This window comes from Oncorhynchus masou, chromosome 15, assembly GCF_036934945.1.
Source record: "Oncorhynchus masou masou isolate Uvic2021 chromosome 15, UVic_Omas_1.1, whole genome shotgun sequence".
NCBI classification, from domain to species: domain Eukaryota; kingdom Metazoa; phylum Chordata; class Actinopteri; order Salmoniformes; family Salmonidae; genus Oncorhynchus; species Oncorhynchus masou.
In genome coordinates this window covers 54,192,422-54,217,859 of record NC_088226.1, presented here as the reverse complement: position 1 = coordinate 54,217,859, position 25,438 = coordinate 54,192,422, and the positions used below count along the sequence as shown (strand labels likewise).

Below are 25,438 nucleotides of genomic sequence, written 5' to 3'. Positions count from 1 at the left end.
AGTATACCACCTCAGTCACCGGCTTCATCAGTAAGTGCATCGACGACATCGTCCCCACAGTGACCATATGTACATACCCCAACCAGAAGCCATGGGTTACAGGCAACATTCGCACAGAGCAAAAGGCTAGTGCTGTTGTTTTCAAGGAGCGGGACACTAATCGGAACACTTGTAAAAAAAATCCTGCTATGCCCTCAGATGAACCATCAAACAGGCAAAGCGTCAAAACAGGACTAAGATTGAATCCTACTACACCGACTGTGATGTTTGTAGGATGTGGCAGGGCTTGCATACTATTACGGACTACAAAGGGAAACCCAGCTGTGAGCTGCCCAGTGACGCGAGCCTACCAGTTGGGCTAAATGCCTGTTAGGCTCGCTTCCAGACAAGAAACACGGAAGCATGCATGAGAGCACCAGCTGTTCCGGGCGACTGTGTGATCACGCACTCTGTAGCCGATGAGTGCAGGACCTTTAAAACAGGCCACAGGGCCAGACGGATTACCAGGACGTGTACCCAGAGCATGCACAGACCAACTGGCAAGTGTCTTCTCTGACATTTTCAACCTCTCCCTGACCGAGTCTGTAATAACTATATGTTTCAAGCAGACCACCATAGTCCCTGTGCCAAAGAAAATTAATATAACCTGCATAAATGACTACCACCCAGTAGCACTCACGAAGGCTGGTCATGGCTCACATCAACACCATCATTCCGGAAACCCTAGACCCACTCCAATTCACATACCGCCACAACAGATCCACAGTTGATGCCATCTAAATCGCACTCCACACTGCCTTTTCCCACCTGGACAAAAGGAACACCTATGTGAGAATGCTGTTCATTGACAACAGTTTAGCTTTCAACACCATAGTACCCACAAAGCTCATCACTAAGCTAAGGATCCTGGGACTAAACACCTCCCTCTGCAACTGGATCCTGGACTTCCTGAAGGGCCACCACCAGGTGGAAAGGGTAGGCAACAACACATCTGCCACGCTAATCCTCAACACTGGGGCCCCTCAGGGGTGCATGCTTAGTCCCCTCTTGTACTCCCTGTTCACCCACGACTGCATGGCCAAACACGACTCCAACACCATCATTACGTTTGCTGATGACACAATGGTTGGCCTGATCACCGACAACAATGAGACAGCCTATAGGAAGGAGGTCAGAGACCTGGCAGTGTGGTGCCAGGACCACAACCTCTCCCACAACGTGAGCATGACAAAAGAGATGATCGTGGACGACAGGAAAAGGAGGGCCAAACATGCCCCCATTCACATCGATAGGGGCTGTAGTGGAGCGGGTCAAGAGTTAAGTTCCTTGGTGTCCACCTAACCAAAACTATCATGGTCCAAACACACCAAGAAAGTTGTGAAGAGGGCACGACAATGCCTTTTCCTCCTCAGGAGACTGGAGAGATTTGGCATGGGTTCCCAGATCCTCAGAAAGTTCAACCACTGCACCATTGAGAGCATTCTGACAGGTTGCATCACCACCTGGTATGGCAACTGCTCAGCATCCGACCGTAAAGGTGGTACATAGGGTAGTGCATACAGCCCAGCACATAACTGGGACCAAGCTTCCTGCCTTCCAACACTTATATACTAGGCAGTGTCAGAGGAAGGCCCAAAAAAAAAATGTCTAACACTCCAGTCATCCAAGTCATAGACTGTTCTGTCTCTTACCGCACTGAAATCGGTACTGGATCATCAAGTCTAGGTCCAATAGGCTCCTTAACAGCTTCTACCCCCATGCCATAAGACTGTTGAACAATTAATCAAATGCCCACCCCGACTATTTAGATTGACAACTCTGCTGCCCGTTGTTTATTATCTATGCATAGTAACTTTACCCATTTACATGTAAAGATTACCTCGACTAACCTGTACCCCCACACATCGACTCGGTACCGAAACCCCTTGTATATAGCCTTAGTTATTTTATTGTGTTACTTTTTATTTTTGACTTTAGTTTATTTAGTAAATATTTTCTTAACTCTTTAATTCACGGTAAGGTCTACAGCTGTTGTATTCGGCGCATGTGACAAATAAAATTGGATTTGAATTGCGCACTCCCTCAAAACTTGAGACATCTGTGGTATTGTGTGACAAAACTGCACATTTTAGAGTGGCTTTTATTGTCCACAGAACACGATAGACCCGTGTAATGATCATGATTTTTGCTATTACTCAGTCTGGCTTTAAACTTACTCTTGGAAGTTGTAGTAGTAGAATCCCAGTTGTTTTGAGTAAGGCATAAACCGTGTCAGCATAACTGTTTAAACTCTGCAGGGCCCGATTCACCACACAATCTGTTTAACACGAAATGATCCCCATGTGACCTATATAATTCACTCCTTCAAATGGAGTCCACCCAGAGTTCAAACACTGGTCATCTAAGAGCCACAACAACGACAGACAGTACTCAATGACTTTATTAATAATATATGATTTCAAAAAAAAAATAACATTAAAATATCATTTTTGTACTTAACACAACTTGCATTGTATGGCCACATGGTGGCATCGTATGCCAAGTTTAAAATACCAAATCGTGTTGTTCTGCCGTTCAGCCCATGGTAGCACTTTATCACCCCTTCCCGCCAGCAAACCCTGCTTTGACAAATAAAGCTTACACGTTCCCTGTCACAAACTAGGTTTCCATCCAATTGGCGACAGATTTTCATGCGAATATTCTAAAATCCGCATAAAAGCAGTATGTTCATTTTCCCACCAGAGATGCGTTACCATCAAATGGACTCGTTGCAAATAAAAAGGCTGTGCATGACGTAGGCACATTCAAACAAATTCCCATGTACCGAATAAAAAAATACTATTACAGTTTCCGTCGCATTTTTAACTATACTGAAGGTTCTAACAAAGCATTTTGCGTTATATAGCGAGTGTGCCCAATCTGGTATTGACACCTGAGCTCTAGCCGAAGGGTTCCCAAACTCGGTCTGTTGTGGCCCAGGACAAGCAAACTTGATACTACTTGTCAACTAATCATCAAGTCCTTGACAAATTGAATCAGGTGTTTTTGTCCGGGGCTACAATAAAAGTGTGACGTTGGGGGTACTGGAGGACCGGAGTTGGAAAACACTGGTCTAAGATAATTATTAATTTAATCTGTAATTTAATAAACTGCATGCTTTCCCGACGAATCGTAGAGGGAGAACCACACGTCATCGCGTGACTCCAGATGTCTTAATCAATATGTGCGCATAAATGAGTTTCCAGATACATTTCGTTCATAATTCATTTTACCTACACACAAATATCCCACCTTGTCCAGCGTATTTTGTTTTGTCGACATTTGTCAAGTTTACCGAAAAGGTTGTCTCCATTAGACTGGTCATGATGTTTTTATCCGATATGTACTTTACTCATATAAAAAAGTTGGATGGAAACCTGGTTAGAGACACTTATAATAACCACTGATACAGAAAACATCCCTCTGCCCATGCCACCTCACATTCCTAAGGAACAGTCACCATTCGTTGCTTATTTGTATTTTTTTTCCTGTTAACATTCAGAGTAGATGATCTACCTTTGCTTATCATATTCATATGGATATATATATATATATGAATAAGAGAGAGAGAGAGAGAGAGAGAGAGAGAGAGAGAGAGAGAGAGAGAGAGAGAGAGAGAGAGAGAGAGAGAGAGAGAGAGAGAGAGAGAGAGAGAGAGAGAGAGAGACTATAGAATATAGTTTGAATTGGCATGGTATCTCTTCCTATGGTGTTCTTATTTAAGAGGTTAAGGGGTCGAAATTGGATAAAAATACAGAGAGATATTGAACGGGGGGGTGACAGTTTATGCCTGGGCTTCGTAACCATACCTCATAGAGTACGGACAAATAGAACGCTGCCTCACTTTGAGTTAAAAACACTCAAATTATAATAGGACATACACATAAAAATACTTATTCTCACTGAAAAGTCCACCTTTTCCTGCTTGATATAATTATACTGGATGATATCGACATGATTAGCTCATACATCAAACATATTCCCAACACCTGTTCCATGGTGTTCAACTGCAACAACTATGATACACAATACAACATTTAGGGAAGGTTTCCTTGACGCAACACTAGAATTAACAGAACTGACAGCATGTTTCTGTATGTATAATGACAAAACATGCCAATACAAATAAAAACAATTAAATAAGAATTTTAAAAAACGTTGGCAAAAAATCTATTTGTATTGCATGTAAATATTGTATAAAATTCTTAAAAATACAGTTTAGATAATTACTTAAGTACTTAAGTCACCACAGCCAAAAGTGCAGAGGTACATAAATAAAAGATTGACTGTTCGTAGATGGTAGATGGGGTTCTCTCTGGGAGAGCTGCACAGGGCTCCCTGCCACTCACCCCTTTAGCGGCCCTTCCCCCTCCCCCCCCAACTGCGCCCAAACTCCATGACAAGGGGAAAACTGAGCACCCCCGGTCAAGGGGTAGAGTTCATGAACTAGGACTTGGGAGTTAAAAGTTCACACACACACACACGAGGACAGCAACATTCTCTTTTTCCACTCGCTTGACACACACAATCACACTCACAGATGCAAATTCATCTTAAAAATCACTTGCGGGGACTTGTGTTGACATAGGCACACCCAGACAAATAAAGGGGTGGTGGACAGAGCAGAGTGGATGCTGAGAGGAAAATAAGGCGGTAGTTGTTTCACTCTAGAACAGAACCACACATTCAGAGTCCTTAACACCACAGCACCCTCACAGAGGAGAAGGGCCAGAAAGGTGAGTGTGCACTTTGCAGAGGCAGGCAACAGAATGGACATAACTACTAAAGCTATTAGAATTTAAATAAATACAACTGTTCACGAGGTGAAACAGAAGGAAAAGTGAAGGGGGAATGAAGCAGGGAGGGGATCACCCAAAGAGAGAAGAAGAGACAGCCCATTAGTCTGAGTGTGAAACCACAGTGGATGTGAAGGCTAGAGGGACCACAGTAAGAGGAACATGTCTAGCAGATTGACTGAGTGATAGGCCTGGTCTGGCACTGTCCCTATTCATAATGATAGGCCTGGTCTGGCACTGTCCCTTTCCATAATGATAGGCCTGGTCTGGCACTGTCCCTATTCATAATGATAGGCCTGGTCTGGCACTGTCCCTTTCCATAATGATAGGCCTGGTCTGGCACTGTCCCTATTCATAATGATAAGCCTGGTCTGGCACTGTCCCTATTCATAATGATAGGCCTGGTCTGGCACTGTCCCTTTCCATAATGATAGGCCTGGTCTGGCACTGTCCCTATTCATAATGATAAGCCTGGTCTGGCACTGTCCCTTTCCATAATGATAGGCCTGGTCTGGCACTGTCCCTTTCCATAATGATAAGCCTGGTCTGGCACTGTCCCTATTCATAATGATAAGCCTGGTCTGGCACTGTCCCTATTCATAATGATAGGCCTGGTCTGGCACTGTCCCTTTCCATAATGATAGGCCTGGTCTGGCACTGTCCCTTTCCATAATGATAGGCCTGGTCTGGCACTGTCCCTTTCCATAATGATATGCCTGGTCTGGCACTGTCCCTTTCCATAATGATATGGCCTGGTCTGGCACTGTCCCTTTCCATAATGATATGCCTGGTCTGGCACGGTCCCTTTCCATAATGATATGCCTGGTCTGGAACAGCCCCTTTCCATAGAAAACTACAGCTCAGACAACAGAACATGAGCTATACAACCATTCATATTAAGATCTGGAAAGAAAAGGCAATCATTTGGAGAAGACGCCTGAACATCCCTAAAGGACCACTGCTAATGCACAGTGTCTTAGGATTTCTGGAAGGCTTATGTTCCTTATAACAGCAGAGATAGATCCCTGGAAGAAGCTTCAAATCTGCAGACAAACCGCACGAGGAGCATCAACTGATTTCAAGAGAGGGCACTGTTAAGACAAAACTGGAGTTTCAGGCTTCCCAATTAACATTTAGTCAGAGGAAGGACTTTGCTCTTTAACCAGTGTCAGTGGGCAGACATAAAAGGCACTAAGAGGATAGTAGGTTTGTTGCTAGCCCTAGAAAATGAACAGGAATACATTCACAGCTCACAGGTATCTGAAATCCAATCCCAAAAATACTCCAAACATATCAGTACAAAAATTAAATGTAAAAAAGCGTGGCCCCTTTTTTTTCTTGGATCTGGGAAACTATGGCTACTTGTCACGGCTTTTTACCCCCCACCACTAAAAAGGCAATTCAGAAATGATCCTTTCCCCAGAAATTGAGCCCTTTCATGCACATCAAGATACAAGAGGGGAGGGGGTGTCGAGGTTAAGCTTTCAAAGAGGAAGTGAAGGGAAACTGCACAGACAAGAGATGAACCCCATCTAAAACACACTACCACCAACAGGCACGTACACAACTTAGTACCTGCATGTGTGAAGACACTCTGGAATGGGAACCAAATGCCTCTCACAGTGTGTGTGTGTTTAAGGGCTGCTGCTTGTGCTCAAGTTTAAAGAGTCACTAACCAAAGATATCATCCCCCTACAGCCTCTGAAATGCTCACCCAGACACACACACACACTCACCCAGACACACACACACACACTCACCCAGACACACACACACACACACTCACCCACACTCACCCACACACACTCACCCAGACACACACACACACACACTCACCCAGACACACACACACACACACACTCACCCAGACACACACACACACACACACACTCACCCAGACACACACACACACACACACACACACACCCAGACACACACACACACACACACACACACACACACACTCACCCAGACACACACACACACACACACTCACCCAGACACACACACACACTCACCCAGACACACACACACTCACCCAGACACACACACACACACACTCACCCAGACACACACACACACACACTCACCCAGACACACACACACACACACACTCACCCAGACACACACACACACACTCACCCAGACACACACACACTCACCCAGACACACACACACTCACCCACACATCCAGACACACACTCACCCAGACACACACTCACCCAGACACACACACACACACTCACCCAGACACACACACCCACACACTCACCCAGACACACTCACCCAGACACACACTCACCCAGACACACACACATCCAGACACACACTCACCCAGACACACACACACACACACACACACTCACCCAGACACACACACACACACACACCCAGACACACACACACACACTCACCCAGACACACACACACACACACACTCACCCAGACACACACACACACACACTCACCCAGACACACACACACACACTCACCCAGACACACACACACACACTCACCCAGACACACACACACACACACTCACCCAGACACACACACACACACTCACCCAGACACACACACACACACTCACCCAGACACACACACACTCACCCAGACACACACACACTCACCCACACATCCAGACACACACTCACCCAGACACACACTCACCCAGACACACACACACACACTCACCCAGACACACACACCCACACACTCACCCAGACACACTCACCCAGACACACACTCACCCAGACACACACACATCCAGACACACACTCACCCAGACACACACACATCCAGACACACACTCACCCAGACACACCCAGACACACACACACACACACCCAGACACACACACACACTCACCCAGACACACACACTCACCCAGACACACACACTCACCCAGACACACACACTCACCCAGACACACACACTCACCCAGACACACCCACACACACACTCACCCAGACACACACTCACCCAGACACACACACTCACCCACCCAGACACACTCACCCAGACACACACTCACCCAGACACACACCCTCACCCAGACACACACACACACTCACCCAGACACACACACACACACACACTCACCCAGACACACACACACACTCACCCAGACACACACACACACACTCACCCAGACACACACACACACACTCACCCAGACACACACTCACCCAGACACACACTCACCCAGACACACACACATCCAGACACACACTCACCCAGACACACACACACTCACCCAGACACACACACATCCAGACACACACTCACCCAGACACACACACACACACTCACCCAGACACACTCACCCAGACACACACTCACCCAGACACACTCACTCACCCAGACACACACTCACCCAGACACACACTCACCCAGACACACACTCACCCAGACACACACTCACCCAGACACACACTCACCCAGACACACACTCACCCAGACACACACACACTCACCCAGACACACACACATCCAGACACACACTCACCCAGACACACACACACACACTCACCCAGACACACTCACCCAGACACACACACACACACACACTCACCCAGACACACACACTCACCCAGACACACACACTCACCCAGACACACACACTCACCCAGACACACACACTCACCCAGACACACACACTCACCCAGACACACACACTCACCCAGACACACACACTCACCCAGACACACACAGACACACACTCACCCAGACACACACACTCACACACACTCACCCAGACACACTCACCCAGACACACACACACACACACACCCAGACACACACACCCAGACACACACACCCAGACACACCCAGACACACACACACACTCACCCAGACACACACACACACTCACCCAGACACACACACACACTCACCCAGACACACACACACACACACACACACCCACACACTCACCCAGACACACTCACCCAGACACACACACACACACACACACACACACACACACTCACCCAGACACACTCACTCACCCAGACACACACACTCACCCAGACACACACACTCACCCAGACACACACACTCACCCAGACACACACACTCACCCAGACACACACACTCACCCAGACACACCCAGACACACCCACACACACACTCACCCAGACACACACACTCACCCAGACACACACACTCACCCAGACACACACACACACACACACACCCAGACACACTCACCCAGACACACTCACCCAGACACACACACACACTCACCCAGACACACACACACACTCACCCAGACACACACACACACTCACCCAGACACACACACACACTCACCCAGACACACACACACACTCACCCAGACACACACACACACTCACCCAGACACACACACACACACACTCACCCAGACACACACACACACACACTCACCCAGACACACACACACACACACACACACACACTCACCCAGACACACACACACTCACCCAGACACACACACACACTCACCCAGACACACACACACACTCACCCAGACACACACACACACTCACCCAGACACACACACACACTCACCCAGACACACACACACACTCACCCAGACACACACACACTCACCCAGACACACACACTCACCCAGACACACACACTCACACACATCTAGACCGGAAAATTCCTACAGAGAAATGAACTCCAGCTGAGAGGAGGGGGAAGGGAGGAGTGTTGTGTCGACTAAGGGAGTGTGAGTGGGGAGGGAGGAGAGAGAGGGGGGAAGTATTGGGTTTGCAAAGGCTAGAAGTGAGGGGGGAGGGCAGGAGGGAGAGTAGAGTGGTCGCATTCCACAGTTCTGCACACAGGCTGTTGTGCTGTTCTCCACAAGAAACATATATAATACGTCTCCTGCCAGATCCAGTCCAGACAGGCCAGCTCCTAGTCCTGTCCTCCAGTCCAGTCCAGGTTAGAGGGACAGTGGCATAGCTGCTCTCTCTTACTCTGACCTCTCTCCTCCCCTCACCCTGTTCCTCTGTTCTTCTCCAGCGACAAGTGAAAGTGTGTGTTCTGTTGTTGTTCTGTGGTTTAGCTCTGTCTGGTGTGTGGCTGTAGCTTCTGTTACTACTCCCCCCCAGTGGGGGTCCAGGGACTGCGCTACGGGCTTGCTGTCACGTTGCTGTGTCCTCAAGGTAGCTCTGTAGTTTGCGGACGGTCGTCTCGTCCAGAGAGAACAGGTCAAAGTCAAAGGTGGTGTTGGTCACATTGAAGTGCCCCGTCTCCTCAATAAGATTCACTATCTAAGGAGAGGAGAGGACTTAGATTACTACAAATTCACATTGATGATAACACAATAGCGTGGCCTGATAGTGTGATGGAAAATTATGTTTTGTAACATGTTTTGTAACCTGACCACACACACGGCTTGTCATTGCTCCATACCTGCTGTAGGACGTTGCGCTCCCTCAGAGCCATCAGTCTGCGGTGGAGGTCCACCAGCTCCTCTGTGTAAGCCTGGAGAACAGGAAGAGAAGGGAGTTTGTGGTTAGTGGAGCACTCCTTTAGTCTACTATTAGGTATATGATTACTGATTAACCAGTGTTTTCTACTGCAGTTTTACACCAGGAATGTGTGGAGTGGTGAGCTGGTAGTGATATATCTATAATAGTGGTGATAGAGCAGTATTGTAGAATTTGAACACTACACTGGTTATATAACCACTTAAAACAGATGTTTGAACACAAAAATAAGAAACAAAGGTAATGCAAAATTGTGATTATTTACCCTTCCTACCTTCTCGTATCCTTTCTTCAGCACCTTCTCTGGGCGGCTGCAGATGTCTGGGCTCTTCCTGCCCAAGACCTGCTCAGAGGGAGACGGAACACAGAGACAGAGAAATGGAAGAAAGAGTGGAAAGCAGATAAACAGAGATCAGAATGGGAAGGATGGTGCTTTAGGAGAAAAAAAATTGACACACCACCAGTCTGCTGTTGTGGTGCTAGGAATACAACACACTGCTTAGCCATCAAGGATAACTACTGGTAATAACCCAAACGTCAACAAAGTACATGTGCAGAGGTTCTCTCAATCTCTTCATTCAAAGACTCAATCATGGACATTCTTACTGACAGTTGTGGCTGCTTTGTGTGATGTATTGTTGTCTCTACCTTCTTGACCTTTGTGCTGTTGTCTGTGCCCTGTTTTGTGCTGCTGCCATGTTGTATTGCTACCATGCTGTGTTGACATGTTACTGCCATGCTGTTGTCTTAGGACTCTTTATGTAGTGTTGTCTCTCGTGTTTTCTGTTCAAAATTTGTATTTAAATTATTTTTAATCCCAGCCCCCGTCCCCGCAGGAGGCCGTCATTGTGAGATGTTTTTCTTAACTGACTTGCTTAGTTAAATAAAGGTTAAATAAATAAGTAAATATATATATTAGCTCAGCAAAAAAATAAAATGTCCCTTTTTCAGGACCCTGTCTTTCAAAGACAATTTGTAAAAATCAAAATAACTTCACAAATCTTCATTGTAAAGGGTTTTAACACTGTTTCCCATGCTTGTTCAATGAACCATAAACAATTAATGAACATGCACCTGTGGAACAGTCGTTAAGACACTAACAGCTTACAGATGGTGGCAATTAAGGTCACAGTTATGAAAACGTAGGACTCTAAAGAGGTCTTTCTACTGACTCTGAAAAACAACAAAAGAAAGATGCCCAGGGTCCCTGCTCATCTGTGTGAACGTGCCTTAGGCATGCTGCAAGGAGGCATGAGGACAGCAGATGTGGCCAGGGCAATAAATTGCAATGTCCGTACTGTGAGATGCCTAAGACAGAGCGACAGGGAGAGAGGACGGACAGCTGATCGTCCTCGCAGTGGCAGACCACGTGTAACACCTGCACAGTATCGGTACATCCGAACATCACACCTGTGGGACAGGTACAGGATGGCAACAACAACTGCCCGAGTTACACCACGAACGCATAATCCCTCCATCAGTGCTCAGACTGTCCGCAATAGGCTTAGAGAGGCTAGACTGAGGCTAGACTGAGGCTAGACTGAGGCTAGACTGAGGGCTTGTAGGCCGGTTGTAAGGCAGGTCTTCACCAGACATCACTGACAACAACATCGCCTATGGGCACAAACCCACCGTTGCTGGACCAGACAGGACTGGAAAAAGCGCTCTTCACTGACGAGTTGCGGTTTTGTCTCACCAGGGGTGATGGTTGGATTCACCTTTTTCTTCCGAAGGAATGAGCGTTACACCGCGGCCTGGAGCGGGATGGATTTGGCGGTAGAGGGTCCACCATGGTCTGGGGCGGTGTGTCACAGCATCATCGGACTGCGCTTGTCATCATTGCAGGCAATTTCAACGCTATGCGTTACAGAGAAGACATCCTCCTCCCTCATCTGGTACCTTACCTGCAGGCTCATCCTGACATGACCCTCCAGAATGACAATGCCACCAGACATACTGCTCGTTCTGTGCGTGATTTCCTGCAAGACAGGAATGTCAGTGTTCTGCCATGGCCAGCAAAGAGCCCGGATCTCAATCTCATTGAGCACGTCTGGTACCTGTTGGATCGTAGGGTGAGGGCTAGGGCCATTCCCCCCAGAAATGTCCAGGAACTTTCAGGTGCCTTAGTGGAAGAGTGGGGTAGCATCTCACAGCAAGAACTGGCAAATCTGGTGCAGTCCATGTGGAGGAGATGCACTGCAGTACTTTATGCAGCTGGTGGCCACACCAGATACTGACTGTTACTTTTGATTTTGACCCCCTATGTTTAGGGACACATTATTCCATTTCTGTTAGTCACATGTCTGTGGAACTTGTTCAGTTTATGACTCAGTTGTTGAATCTTGTTATGTTCATACAAATATTTACATGTTATGTTTGCTGAAAATAAACGCAGTTGACAGTAGGACATTCCTTTTTTTGCTGAACTTATATTTTTTTAAATACCAGGTTGAAGGAGAAATTAAATATTCAAAGGTGCTACACATAGAACTTATAACTGAATTTCTACATTGTCAGAAGTTACAATGTCCATATTATAGATGGCGCTAATAGTGGAATGATAGTGTTTCACATTATTACTAACCGTAATTGCTGGACTATTAAGCGCACCTGAATATAAACCGCACCCACTGAATTATTAAAAAATATGTATTTTGTACATAAATAAGCCGCACATGTCTATAAGCCGCAGGTGCCTATCGGTACATTGAAACAAATGAACTTGGTCACTATCTTCCTCCCGTGCACTGAAACCACTGAAGTCATCTCCTTCGATGTCGGAGTTGAATAGCCTCAGATTTGCTTCATCCGATGTTGGATCGTTTTCATTGTCGCTCTCGTCACTTTCATCCGGAGGCAAATAACCCGCTGAGCTCATGCTGCCCGTTCAACATGCAGCAGTCCAGCCTTTCGAAACCCGTTGATGATAGTGGATTTTTTGACAATGCTCCACGCTGTCAGGACCCACTGGCCAGACTTGACCATAAGTTGCTCTTCGCATGCAGCCCGTTTTAGTGAAGGATTTCTCCCCACTTGTCATCCAAGCCTCCCACTGAACAAGGAGCGCCACCTTAAATGCACGATTTACACTGATGTCGAGTGGCTGCAAATACTTTGGGCCATCTGCTTTTCTTCCCTCTGAAAGCTTTTGTTGTCTTTTTGCACTGAGTCAGTTCCTCACGCTGCTGTTTCCAACGTCTTATCATCGACTCATTAAGGCCAAGCTCGCGTGCAGCAGCTCAATTTCCTTTTCCAACAACCAGATCGATCGCCTTCAACTTGAAAGCTGCATCATATGCATTTCTCCGTGTCTTTGCCATGATGAGGGTGACAAAATTGCTACCGTAATCAGAATGATGGGAAGTTTGAGCGCGCTCGATTTCCGTCACATTATGTGACGGTGCTCAGTTTTTTGGCAGCTTGAATCTTGTGAAAGCGGGAAAAATCCATAAATTAGCCGCGTCATTGTATAAACCGCGAGGTTCAAAGCGTGGGAATAAAGTAGCGGCTTATAGTCCGGAAATTACGGTACCCGGCAGTGTTATGATTGGCTGTGAAATTTGCTTATTGATTTCTCCCGCCGGAGCGGCATCCACTATTAATGGCAGATATATTATGGAAGTTTTCTGAAACTACAATGCAAAAATTCTCTAAAATCCTATTTGTAATGGTAGCACCTTTATTTATTTATTTTTATTTTTTTTGAATTGTAAAAACATTTCTCCCCAATTTCATGGTATCCAATTTTAGTAGCTACTATCTTGTCTCATCGCGACAACTCCCATACGGGCTCGGGAGAGACGAAGGTTGAAAGTCATGCGTCCTCCGATACACAACCCAACCAAGCCGCACTGCTTCTTAACACAGCGCGCATCCAACACGGAAGCCTGCCGCACCGAATGTGTCGGAGGAAACACCGTGCACCTGGCAACCTTGGTTAGCGCGCACTGCGCCCGGCCCGCCACAGGAGTCGCTGGTGCGCGATGAGACAAGGATATCCCTACCGGCCAAGCCCTTCCCAACCCGGACGACGCTAGGCCAATTGTGCGTCGCCCCACGGACCTCCCGGTCGCGGCCGGTTACGACAGAGCCTGGGGGTGAACCCAGAGTCTCTGATGGCACAGCTGGCGCTGCAGTACAGCGCCCTTAACCACTGCGACACCCGGGAGGCCTTGTTAGCACCTTTAATGATGCCAATTTTGTCAATGGAGAAACAATAGAATTAGAAATCTGGAGCGACAATGGAGACGGAGAAAACAGTCCAGTCCTGGGAGAGATTAGAGGAGCCGTGATTTACCTCGTTACCGGGGGAGCCGTGCTTTACCTCGTTACCGGGGGAGCCGTGCTTTACCTCGTTACCGGGGGAGCCGTGCTTTACCTTGTTATTGGAGGTGTGTTTCTGTGGAGGTGGCACCGGGTCTCGACTGGGGCGGTGCGAGCCGTCACTGCTGTCACTCTCACTGTCCAGGCTCAGTCTGACAGGGAACAGAGGCAGAAAGCTCTCATTGTGCCCTATTTAGCACTGGGAGCCTGTGTATATAGGTGGTGGGTGGGCACACGTTTTGCAAAAGGATTAAGAATTCCAATTGTTGTTTGCAGCTCAAATTATTAAAATCTTTAAAGTAACACCTATAAAGAACAGCTAACACGTGCTTATTTGCTAGAGACATACGGGCACACTGTTTCATAACGCCACAAACATTAACAGCCAAGCAATGCTAATTTCCTAAGGAGTAGACGAACTGGTGAAAATTACATAACTACAGAAGCATCAGAGGTCTATGACACAGTAACGTAAAGAATGAGAAATTGAGAGAGACTTACCGTGAGTCACGGTTGGGCGGGTTGGTCTTGACAGGCGTCCCTTCCTCAGAGCTGCTGTCGTCATCTGACTCCTCTGACTGTAGGTCCTCCACCATAGAGCGCAGTGGGCCTAGAGTAAGTACACACCGTTAACAGAGAACATTTTCTAAATGCACATATGACGCAACACAACCATCAATTAAACATCTGAATAGCTCAGCCTAAAAGAGGGATATTAAAAAAATATTATAATAATTAGCAAAAGTACCATTCCTACATTAAATCACAAACCATGCCCAATAAAGACAACCAATGTGTCAGAATGTCCTCTCCAGTGGATGTTTAAATCCCATGTTATCTGTCTAGAGAATGATAGGCTTACCTTGGCCTTGTTTCTGTCCAGGCTCAAAGTCAGATTCTGAGCTGGAATCAGAGCTGGAGCTTGAGTTAGAGGGACTGGAGGGGGCTGACTGCTCTGATTTGGATGAGGCTTCATCCTCAGAGTTGGAGTCGTCAGACTCAGGCAGCTTCTTGGGCTCCTTGACCTCCTGAGTATCGGCCTTGCTGCCCTTGGGCCAACGACCCTTCTCCTTGGGGGTTTCTTCTCTGGGTAGCCAGGGGCGGCTGCAGACGATGAGGAGACCCGGGGAGAGGCTCCGGTGAAGGGCCCTGCAGCTGCCCCTTTAGATCCCTCTGAGCTGCTCTTCTTCTGCTTCTTGGCACTGGGTTTGGGAGACTCCACAGTGGAGGGCCGCTTCCCGGGGCCTTTGGACTCCAGCGGGCCCCCTCCTCCTCCCCCACCACCCCCTCCCCCCCCTCCTTTGGGGGACATGCCCTCCATCTTGGCCTCCTTCAGGGTGAGTTTGGGCTCTTTGAAGGCGGCCTTGGGAAGGACCTTGCCCTCATCTTTGACTTTGATCTCTGCTGGCTTCTTGGACGAGGAAGAGGAGGGCTCGCGGGAGCTCTTGCTGCTGCCCCCTCCTCCCCCGTCTCGGTCGCTGTCACCCTTGGACCCCGCCTTGCTCTCAGAGTCTTTACGTGGGCGTTCGCGGTGCTCCTTGGTCAGCTTGTGGGGCTTGGGCCCTTTATTGCTGCCTCCACTGCCCTCTTTACTGGGCTCCTAAAGACAGGGACAAGTACACATGATATCAAACTCACATCCCTATTCAATTAGGTGCTGGGCTGTAAATATATATAATAAAGGTAAGTATGGGCCATTCATGCAGGTGCTCCACCACATATTTCTTGATTGTCAGCAAAGAAAGATCTGAGTGGAAGCATCATACCTGAGCTGATAATCACTCTACTGTCAATGCACTTAGCCAAAGGCCCACTGAAGGACAAATCATTTTGACCCCACGGGGTGAGATCTTGCGTGGAGCCCCAGATCGAGGGAGATTATCAGTGGTCTTGTGTGTCTTCCATTTCCTAATAATTGCTCCCACAGTTGATTTCTTCAAACCAAGCTGCTTACCTATTGCAGATTCAGTCTTCCCAGCCTGGTGCATGACTGCAATTTTGTTTCTGGTGTTAAAAATCCTACAATGTGATTTTCTGGATTTTTTTTTTCATTTTGTCTGTCATAGTTGAAGTGTACCTATGATGTAAATTACAGGCCTCTCATCTTTTTAAGTGGGAGAACTTGCACAATTGGTGGCTGACTAAATACTTTTTTTGCCCCACTGTATGTGAGCAGAGCAGTGCGAGGAGCATCCCCAATTTGACTGGAGCGCGGAGCAATATTCCTAAATGCTGGCGCATCAACCTTCCTGCCCGCTCCAATTTCACTCCAATAGAGCTAACTTCACGAGCTTAGGGACTTCCCGGCCCAGCATGCATTTGTAGTCTACCTGTGTAATGCTATAGACCCTTGCTTTAGCTACTGTCACGGAGTTCGCAAAAAATATTTTCATAACGAAACAGACCAAACAAACAGGTGCAAAATCAAGGTGGACAAAAGCAAAAGAGGAAGTGCGGTGATGTAATGCCAACAACTAAAGAATCATTGTGGACTTCTGAAAATACACATAACCCGAAAGCACGATGGTGTACTTACTATGTGCACATGCTAAAAGAAAGGAACAAGGTGGGTAGCTAATTAAGTGTGTCATTGTAGCAAAGTATTTATAAACAAAAAATGTAATCTCTTAAAAGTTTCCTTTATTGCTGTTCTATTATCTACACAATGGGCCATAATTGATTTTGGTGCAATTGGCCTGGCAACTTTCAATTAGCTTTCTGTTTTGATTGGGTTATTTAGCCTAAAAACCTTTAGGCCTACATATAGAAAATAACAACTCTGCATCCCTGCCCAGCAAGAATGGCCAAAAGGGTGTTTAGCATCCCCAGTGGATTTGCAAGTGAGGAGTGGATGTTCTTCGCTACTGGCCTGCTCTCCAGGCACCATCACATGAGCATGAAACCAGACTCTGGCCAAACTCGTGTTTCTAAAAATGAATTAAAAGAGGCCCTGTAGACTGAGCCTAATAAGGCATTTTTCGTTTAATTTCTATTTAATTCTAAGTCACAGCCTATATGAGCAATGTATAGACTATGATTTAATACAACTAAATGTTGTTTAACTGCTGAGTGTCCTTGACTCTTTACCTGCCTAATGTGTCGAAAATGCTAAACAATGTATTTCTTTATAGGCTATAGCCTTGAGATAATTGAAATAATACAGCCTAAATAATACATTTCCATTCCTTCTCAGACTCCCTGTCAGGCTCCTGACCTATTTAGAGTGTTTATATGCTGTTTAATATGACATGTAGCCTATTTGAAATGATGATCGCTTCTTACATTCACCATTTCATGTTAATTAAAATATTTTTTCAAATCATATGGCTTGGTTTCAATACTTCAAAACCAAATGGTAGGTTCAGGTAGTCACAAAAAATAGATTGGTGTTGGTTAAATTGTGATTTTAATGAATGGAGTGAATTTGGAGCAGCAGTTTTTCTTCTGTGAGGGCGGAGCATTTTTTAGCGGAGCGGTTGGAGAGGACGTGGATTTCCAACCGCTCAAATCCGATCACATACTCGGCACAACATGCATGCACATATCCATACGCAGAATATCGTCCATGTTGTACTATGATAATTCAACAGGGTGGTAAATGCTAAACCAGGAAAGGATGTTTGTAATCAACTGTGACCTAGAGTAGGCAGCGAAGTCCAGCTGAATTAATGAAAGGATCCCATGATATGATTAAAGGCTTGGGAAACAAAAAGACACACGGGTTTGCCGTCCCTTATCTCAACTGTATTCTACTCTCCTATTCTCCCTACCCTCTGCTATATTGACTGGTTGAGCAATCCTATACACATTCCTACGCCTTCTTTCTTATCAGTGTACTAGTCTAGGAAGTGCTGCTCACCTTTGATCCATGGGAGGTCTTTGTCTTCTTGGGGTCTGAGAAGGCAGACAGTGGGATGGTGGGGAGCATGGGGTAGTCTGGACTGGGCCTCGACACCGCCTCTGCCCCTTCTGGCACCACCATGACCTGAGAGAAACAAATAGGGAAAAGAATGAGAACACACACACCAGGGTTGGGATCAATTCTGAATTGAGTTGCAATTTGCTCTTTAATTCCAATGTAAATTCAACTGGCCAAACCCCACAGAAAGCTGAATTTAATTTGAATTCAAAGGAAGTAGAATTTAATTCAAGGAAATTCCAATGGCTTGTTTATTCTACACATCACCATATAAATGTTAATTTTGACATAAATTTAGTTATCAGTACCATGTAGTATGTTTGAAGCATTTCATTTTAAAAACTCATTGTCCTAAAACAATTTCAAATAATTAAAGTGGTCTGAAAATATTTCAAGATCATGTTGTGGGTTGTCTATAAATCATTCATAATTCCCTTAATGTTTTTCAATATCAGAATACTTTCCCCAGAATGCATTAGATCAAACACTGCAGTATAAAAGGGAACCATGTAACATCTCATAACAAAAATGTTTTACAGTTTGACATCTTTGCGTTCTAATCAAACTAATATGTGAAATGGTATGTGTGTATTCTTTGCATTAATAAGTGGCATTTCCTTTTGATAAAATATTTGTCAAATGAATGAGACTTTCAATTAGTTTGAATTAAATTCCACTTCCTTCAATTCAAATTCTGCTTTCTGTGGGTTGTGACAAATTCCAATTAAATTTCAATTCAACCCTGAAACACGTCAACAACATTCCCTCTTGCCATTCCACTTCCCACTTATTCTAACCCATCCCACATCCACCCTCTACCCCATCCCCAGCTCACCCCTCCAGCCTTGACCAGCTTGCGTCTGAACTCCCGGGTGGGGTTGTTAAAGGTGAGCTTCTCACAGCGCAGGTGATTGACAGGGGGGTTCCCCTCCAGGTTCAGGAAGAGGTCATAGTTGAAGCACACCTTCTTGGGCTCCTCCTGTAAATAATAATGAACATATCTAATTAGCCCCGCCAAGCCCTTATCAGAATATTATCAGCTAACAGTAAGAATAAGCGATTCCCCAACCAAGTCAATAAGAGGCATACCTGGAGTGCACACACTGATAAGAACTAACATTCCACAATGGGAGAGAACTTCAGCAAACAGAACATTTTGGTAAACAAATGGATTCTTTCTGATCACCCGCCACTTTCAGAGCATGCCAGGAGTCATAGGGTTACAGATACAGGACACAGTAAAAACATTCACAGCAGATAAACTGAAGGCCTTTTTAAAACAGGCGCTACAGTGACATGAAGAGGAGTTTCAGCCAGACAGACAAGACACCAGCCAGACCAGCAGCCAAAGGCCCACTACTAGCATGACCAGTGACACACACAGCCCCAGTATCACTGGCACCTAAACCTGGTGTCTACACACACACAAATACTGTCACATGACAGACTAGAAACAGCACTTGAACCATTGAGGAAATTAAAACTGACACATTAAATACCAACCAAATGACATGAATATTGACCAACGACCAACAGGAAAACACCCATCTTATACAGATTGTGCGGGATAATATAAACAAGCCATTGTACGAGAACTATATCCGATGTGATTTCAGGAAAAGGCCTTGAGCACCAGAGGAACTCTAATCCATTAGGAATCACATGCAACAGTGGCCCATATCCTGAGGGATAGATTGACACTGTTAAACATAGTACCATTACATAGGCTCTGACAGAGCTCCCACCTTGTTCTTGAAGTAGACCTCGATGGGCATGAGGAACCCTGCATAGCCCGACTCCTCCACTTTATATGGTGGCTCCTTGCATACTGCAGAAACAACGACAGCACATCAACATACATTCAGAAGGATAACATCAATGGCCATTGCTAGAAGGCTAATGTGAACTAGTGCCAGCCTCCCATTGAGAGTCAGTCATTACAACCTGAAGCTAAAAGCTTATGGGAGCAATAATGTGCAATAACCATAATGACCGTGGACAACGACCCAAAGCTTTGCAGTGACTTAATGAGACGAGATGTGCCTGGTCTGGAGAACACATCATGTTTATTGAAGTTCAGCACAAATGGACCAAATCTGACCGAGCAACATGCATGCTTGATGTAGTAGGCAACGCTCTGAAGGCCTTCTGTGTGTTTGCACTTCACGCTACCGTAGAATACGTTTTACAATATTGATTTAAACTGTTGTCAAGGTGAATTCTAGGGATGTCTATCTTACCCTTTCAAGATGATTTGATACATGGGCTCCGATACATTTTAGTTTGAAACTAATCGGTGCAATTTGGTTTGATTAGAGAACAAATAGATGCACTAACAATTGTTGCATAAACACATTAGTTTCCCATTCTAAATAAAAATCTGCTGCTGATGGAGCTCATGAGCTGGGCCTCTGAGTTGGATCTGTACGAGATTACTTCTGTGTGTGTGTTAATGTCTATGGTGTATGTACTATGCAGGCACCTGAGCTGAGCCATAAGGCATCTACCACCCCACTACCAGATTGGGGGGACAATGTAGCCTGTTTTTTGCCCCCCCCCCCCCCTTTGGTTCTAAAATCACCATCACCCGCTAATTAACTAGTATTTTTTGCAAAGGAAGTGTGACATAGTGTTGTATCAATATACTGTTTACCGTTTACAAATTAGCAATGACATAGCCAATGAATATATAGCTAGCACAACTTTGGATTTCAACCTCCATCTCAAAATCAAAATGGGTTTGACCGTTTGGATGTTTTCAACGGTGAGATCTTTTGTGGCATCGGCCATCCAATGTGCCTTGCAAAAGTGATTATTGTCCCCGTTATGAAATAATCAAATTTAACCTGTATATTTAAAAAAATACCATATACACGGATTGTTTAAAGCAAAACTACCAAAACTATTACTGATGACGATCAAAATAAACAATATTTTAAGCCAGGATCAGCAGTTAGGCTATAGTCAGATGACAGTTGTCTCCGGTAGCTTACTTTTATTCTGGTAAAACTTCATTTTCAACAGCGCATAGATGATAATAATAACTTAGCAAATTACACAGGTTGTCACTCAACTAATAAAGCGTAAGCCATTTTATTATTTGAACGCTGAAAGTGCCGCGCAGATGTGCAAGATCAGGAACAGGCCGCCTACAGCGCGTTGGTCAGCGTGCAAAGCTGGGCACAGCGCACAGTTTGACTAGGCTACTGATATTAACTGGAGTTGTTCGGAATCCAAAATGACCTGTAGATCAATGACCGTCAACACAGTTACATGCAGTTCCACCCTGAAGGAGTGGACACATCAGTTGTCAGAAAATATGAGGTATTTTCGGAAGGTAAAGAGAATGTAAGGAGAAAAATTTAAAAAAAAGTGTGAACTGGTGATTCATAAGGTTTTAATCAATTTTCTGACCTATGCATGCGACATTTGGATCGGTTCAGGGTCCATGGACCGATGCACTTGTATCTTAAACATTTGAATCGGGGAACAAAGTGCATCAGTGAATAGTTACATCCATAGTGAATCCCCTCTCCTATCCCCAGACAAAAACAAAGTAATCACAGAACCAGTTTCAGCCAGGTACGTGAGTGTGTGTGTGTTTGCGCACGAGCAAGTGCTGTTGTTGCGAGGGTGTTTTGTCTGACCCACCTCTCTTGGGTTTGGGGAAGCTCTCGTGCAGCCTGAAGACGACCTTCTCAACAAAGTGTTGTATGTCCCCCGTCTCAGGCCCTCGCACAAACACCATCCAGTCATGGGTGAAGCCCTCCGAGGTTACTTTCTTCCTCAGCTGGGCTCGATGTCCTAGCTCCAGCTTCACCTGGACTGTGCACTGCAGACACAAGGTCAGACATACAAAAACAACTATTAGCATCTTAAATTGATCACTCATCGCAAGTTAGTAGGTTAGATAGGAAACAGTTTAGTTTATGGAAATTACAATTATTTGATACAATTGAGAAAACAAAGTTGTTTTTTATGAGATGGTCACATCAGAAACTACAGACTGTGATTCGTTACCGAGAACAATGATAGTAGTTGAACGGACATCCAAATGACATGCTGCAGCGATCGGGACAGCTACTAAAGAGGGATTGGGAAGAGAGAGGGACGAGGGGACAGAAAAGTCACTTTATGTCCTGGCCTGAAGAATGTGGGGATTTGGCACCTTCTCTCCACAGTCCTTGTGTGCTGTGACTGAGTGGAGGGATTAGGGGGACAGGATTGAGATGAGCTGGTCTGGGACTCTGAGCCCCCCCCCCGGCATCTCACCTAGCCATTCTGTGGCGGTAATGCCCTTAAACTCCAACCGCTACCACACCCTAGGTCAGTGCAGCAGCCATTGAGCCCCTCCCCATCAACCAACCAGCTCCCCGGGATCACTGGCATCACCAAAAACCAGCTCAGAGATGACCAACCATTCATACACCGAGATCATCACAAACAAAATAGGTATGAGATGGTTGGCATTGACTGGAGGAAAAAGACAAGATTCTTGATTCATTTTAAACATTTATGGAAACAGTATGACGTTCAGTAACTTCCTTTGGTTCAGTTCCCTGCCACAACAGAAAGATAACAAAATACACTGAGCCGCCATTATTGTTGCAAGTGACCCTCCCCCTGATCTAAAATGGATATTCTGAAGGGAAATGCCCTACTTGGCAGACAAGTAGAGTCTCACAACAATGAACCCCCACGTGCCATGAAAATAACACCCCTCATAACCAAGTTAATCTCCACTAGGGGAAAAATCACATGAAAGACTCCTTTGATGAGGCACACAGAAGAAGAAAAAAATTGGCAAATGTCACTGCACTCCCTCTGAAAAGAACCTGCTTCTCCGCTGCTCGAAGACAGCAGACTACTCTATCAACAGACCACAACAGGACACACCTGCAGCACTTTGAGCTCTGTACAGGTGGGCAGGCCCACCAGACACCACAGCCCTTACAGAGCTCACACTCCAGTCTACTCCAACTATAAAACATGTCACTATCCCACCATTTTTCTGGTATGACCCTGTCCATCTCTGGTGCATTATTGTGAATTGAATGGTGATTTCATATGGCACAAATCATACAACTAGACGTCATGATGTACAACAAGGCACATTAGCATTCCTTATCACATTTCCAGAAATAAGGCATGTAGCCAGTGGGCAATTTAGCAAAAAACAAATTTGTGATGGTCTAGATTTCAGACATACGATTATTTATAAAAAGTCTACATCCCATACAAACAAACCTTGAAATGTACAAAAATACAATTCCTATGTTAGGTGTTTCATGGCTGTTGATGGTGTACCGTTTTATATTGTTTGCCACTGAGTAATCACAGTAAAACGGCTAAAACGATTAGTCCTTCCTTGTCGTCACGGAATTCCACTGTTAGCATGCTTCAAAGGGGTAACACCGGACAGTGACATTTTCCCACAGGTGGATTCCATGAGTCAATTTGATATGGAAATAGAGTTTGCATTATCATGATTAGCATGAAAACTCCTACCTAGCTTGAGTAACAGTGGGTCAGAGTTACCGATATGATATTTCGAAAAATAAGATGGCCTACTAATGTCTGTCTATGGAAGTCAATGTGGACATGCATGGACGTTCCTCAATAAGTTTTCCCCCAACCAACCAGTGTCCAGCTGTTATACAATTTGGATCTCTAGGATTTTCAAATATCTACATTAGTGCACAATCTTTGCCTTTAAACTGGTGATGTAATTCCCGCTTTTCAATTCCAATTTGTCGCCGCTAGATACACACCCCTCCTTCCCTCCCCTCCACCCAGACCTGGAAAGAGCAATCCTTTCCACCGGCGTCTTGTAGCAGCTATTTACGTAGCTAGCGAAGGGCCGAGAACGCTCGCAGGTAGTAGCTCGTAGAAATTAGGTTATAAACTGGGAAATTAGTAAGTTATACATCTTACTTTCTCAATATATACGTCCATAACACAAAATTAGGCAATAAATCCCTTTGTGTGCCCGTCTGATTGTGTGGCTAACTAGCAATGCTGAGTTAAGCTAACGTTAGCCAGCTCGCTATGTCAAATACCGATGTATGCGATTGAGTGTGGGGCTAGCTAGCACAGCTCGTGAGCCAACGATGAGTTCGATTAGCAGGATTTTTTCGAGCACCAGGCATTCATTCCTGTCCCGGGCACAGCCTTCTAGTATTTTTTTGTTAAAAGTTCAGGATTCACGAGGGGACACAAAAGTCACTTTACCTGATTCTCCATGATTCTGTGGCTTCAGTTATTCTTCTAACGTTATTTATTTACAGCGGCGTTTCGCGAGGTTATTCCCTGCTCCTCATTGTGTGTCAATTTCAGCCTAAACCGGAAGTCATACAGCACCCCTCCCCTTCCAGACGACTACTGGCACGCAACCAAAACAGAAAGCTTTCTCATCCAATCAGGTAGGCAAAAATGTAAGCCATTTGTATTGCACCAACCGTAGTACTTCAGAGGGGGGACTTCTCACGATCGACAAATACAATTCAAGTATTTTACGTACCGTCTTCGAGTGGACAAATTCGTTTTTACATGGACCGGTGTCCCGGGTAAGCAGGGTTTGGATTTGTGTAACATTCCATTGGTCCTTAAATTAAATCTCTACACAACCGGCGCACCGGGACATGCAAAACGAACTGTCCCACTGATAGGGCGCTTGTCAGAATATGTAAAGCAGTAAAGATGTTGGTCCAAATGTGGAATGCATATATTTGATTAGAAGTTACATTAATTTATCCTATAGTAACATCGTATTGCCTCACAATTGAAAATCATATTCCCAAAGGAGTTCCTGTCCTTAATTGTATGTATAATTGAAACTGGGACATAATTTACATTTAAACATTTCAATTGTTATC

General features: G+C 45.5%; 1 protein-coding gene across 1 annotated transcript; it reads right to left on the bottom strand.

Annotated features, from left to right (window-relative positions):
• Positions 1-2,422: 2,422 nt before the first annotated feature.
• On the bottom strand, positions 2,423-24,893 carry LOC135556460 (protein ENL-like). The gene is given in 12 exon segments (XM_064989686.1): positions 2,423-10,102; positions 10,245-10,316; positions 10,596-10,664; positions 14,700-14,796; positions 15,146-15,254; positions 15,507-15,719; positions 15,722-16,244; positions 18,504-18,629; positions 19,399-19,542; positions 20,309-20,391; positions 22,215-22,395; positions 24,795-24,893. Coding segments are annotated over 12 exon segments (1,758 nt in total). The 5' UTR covers positions 24,807-24,893; the 3' UTR covers positions 2,423-9,973.
• Positions 24,894-25,438: the final 545 nt, after the last annotated feature.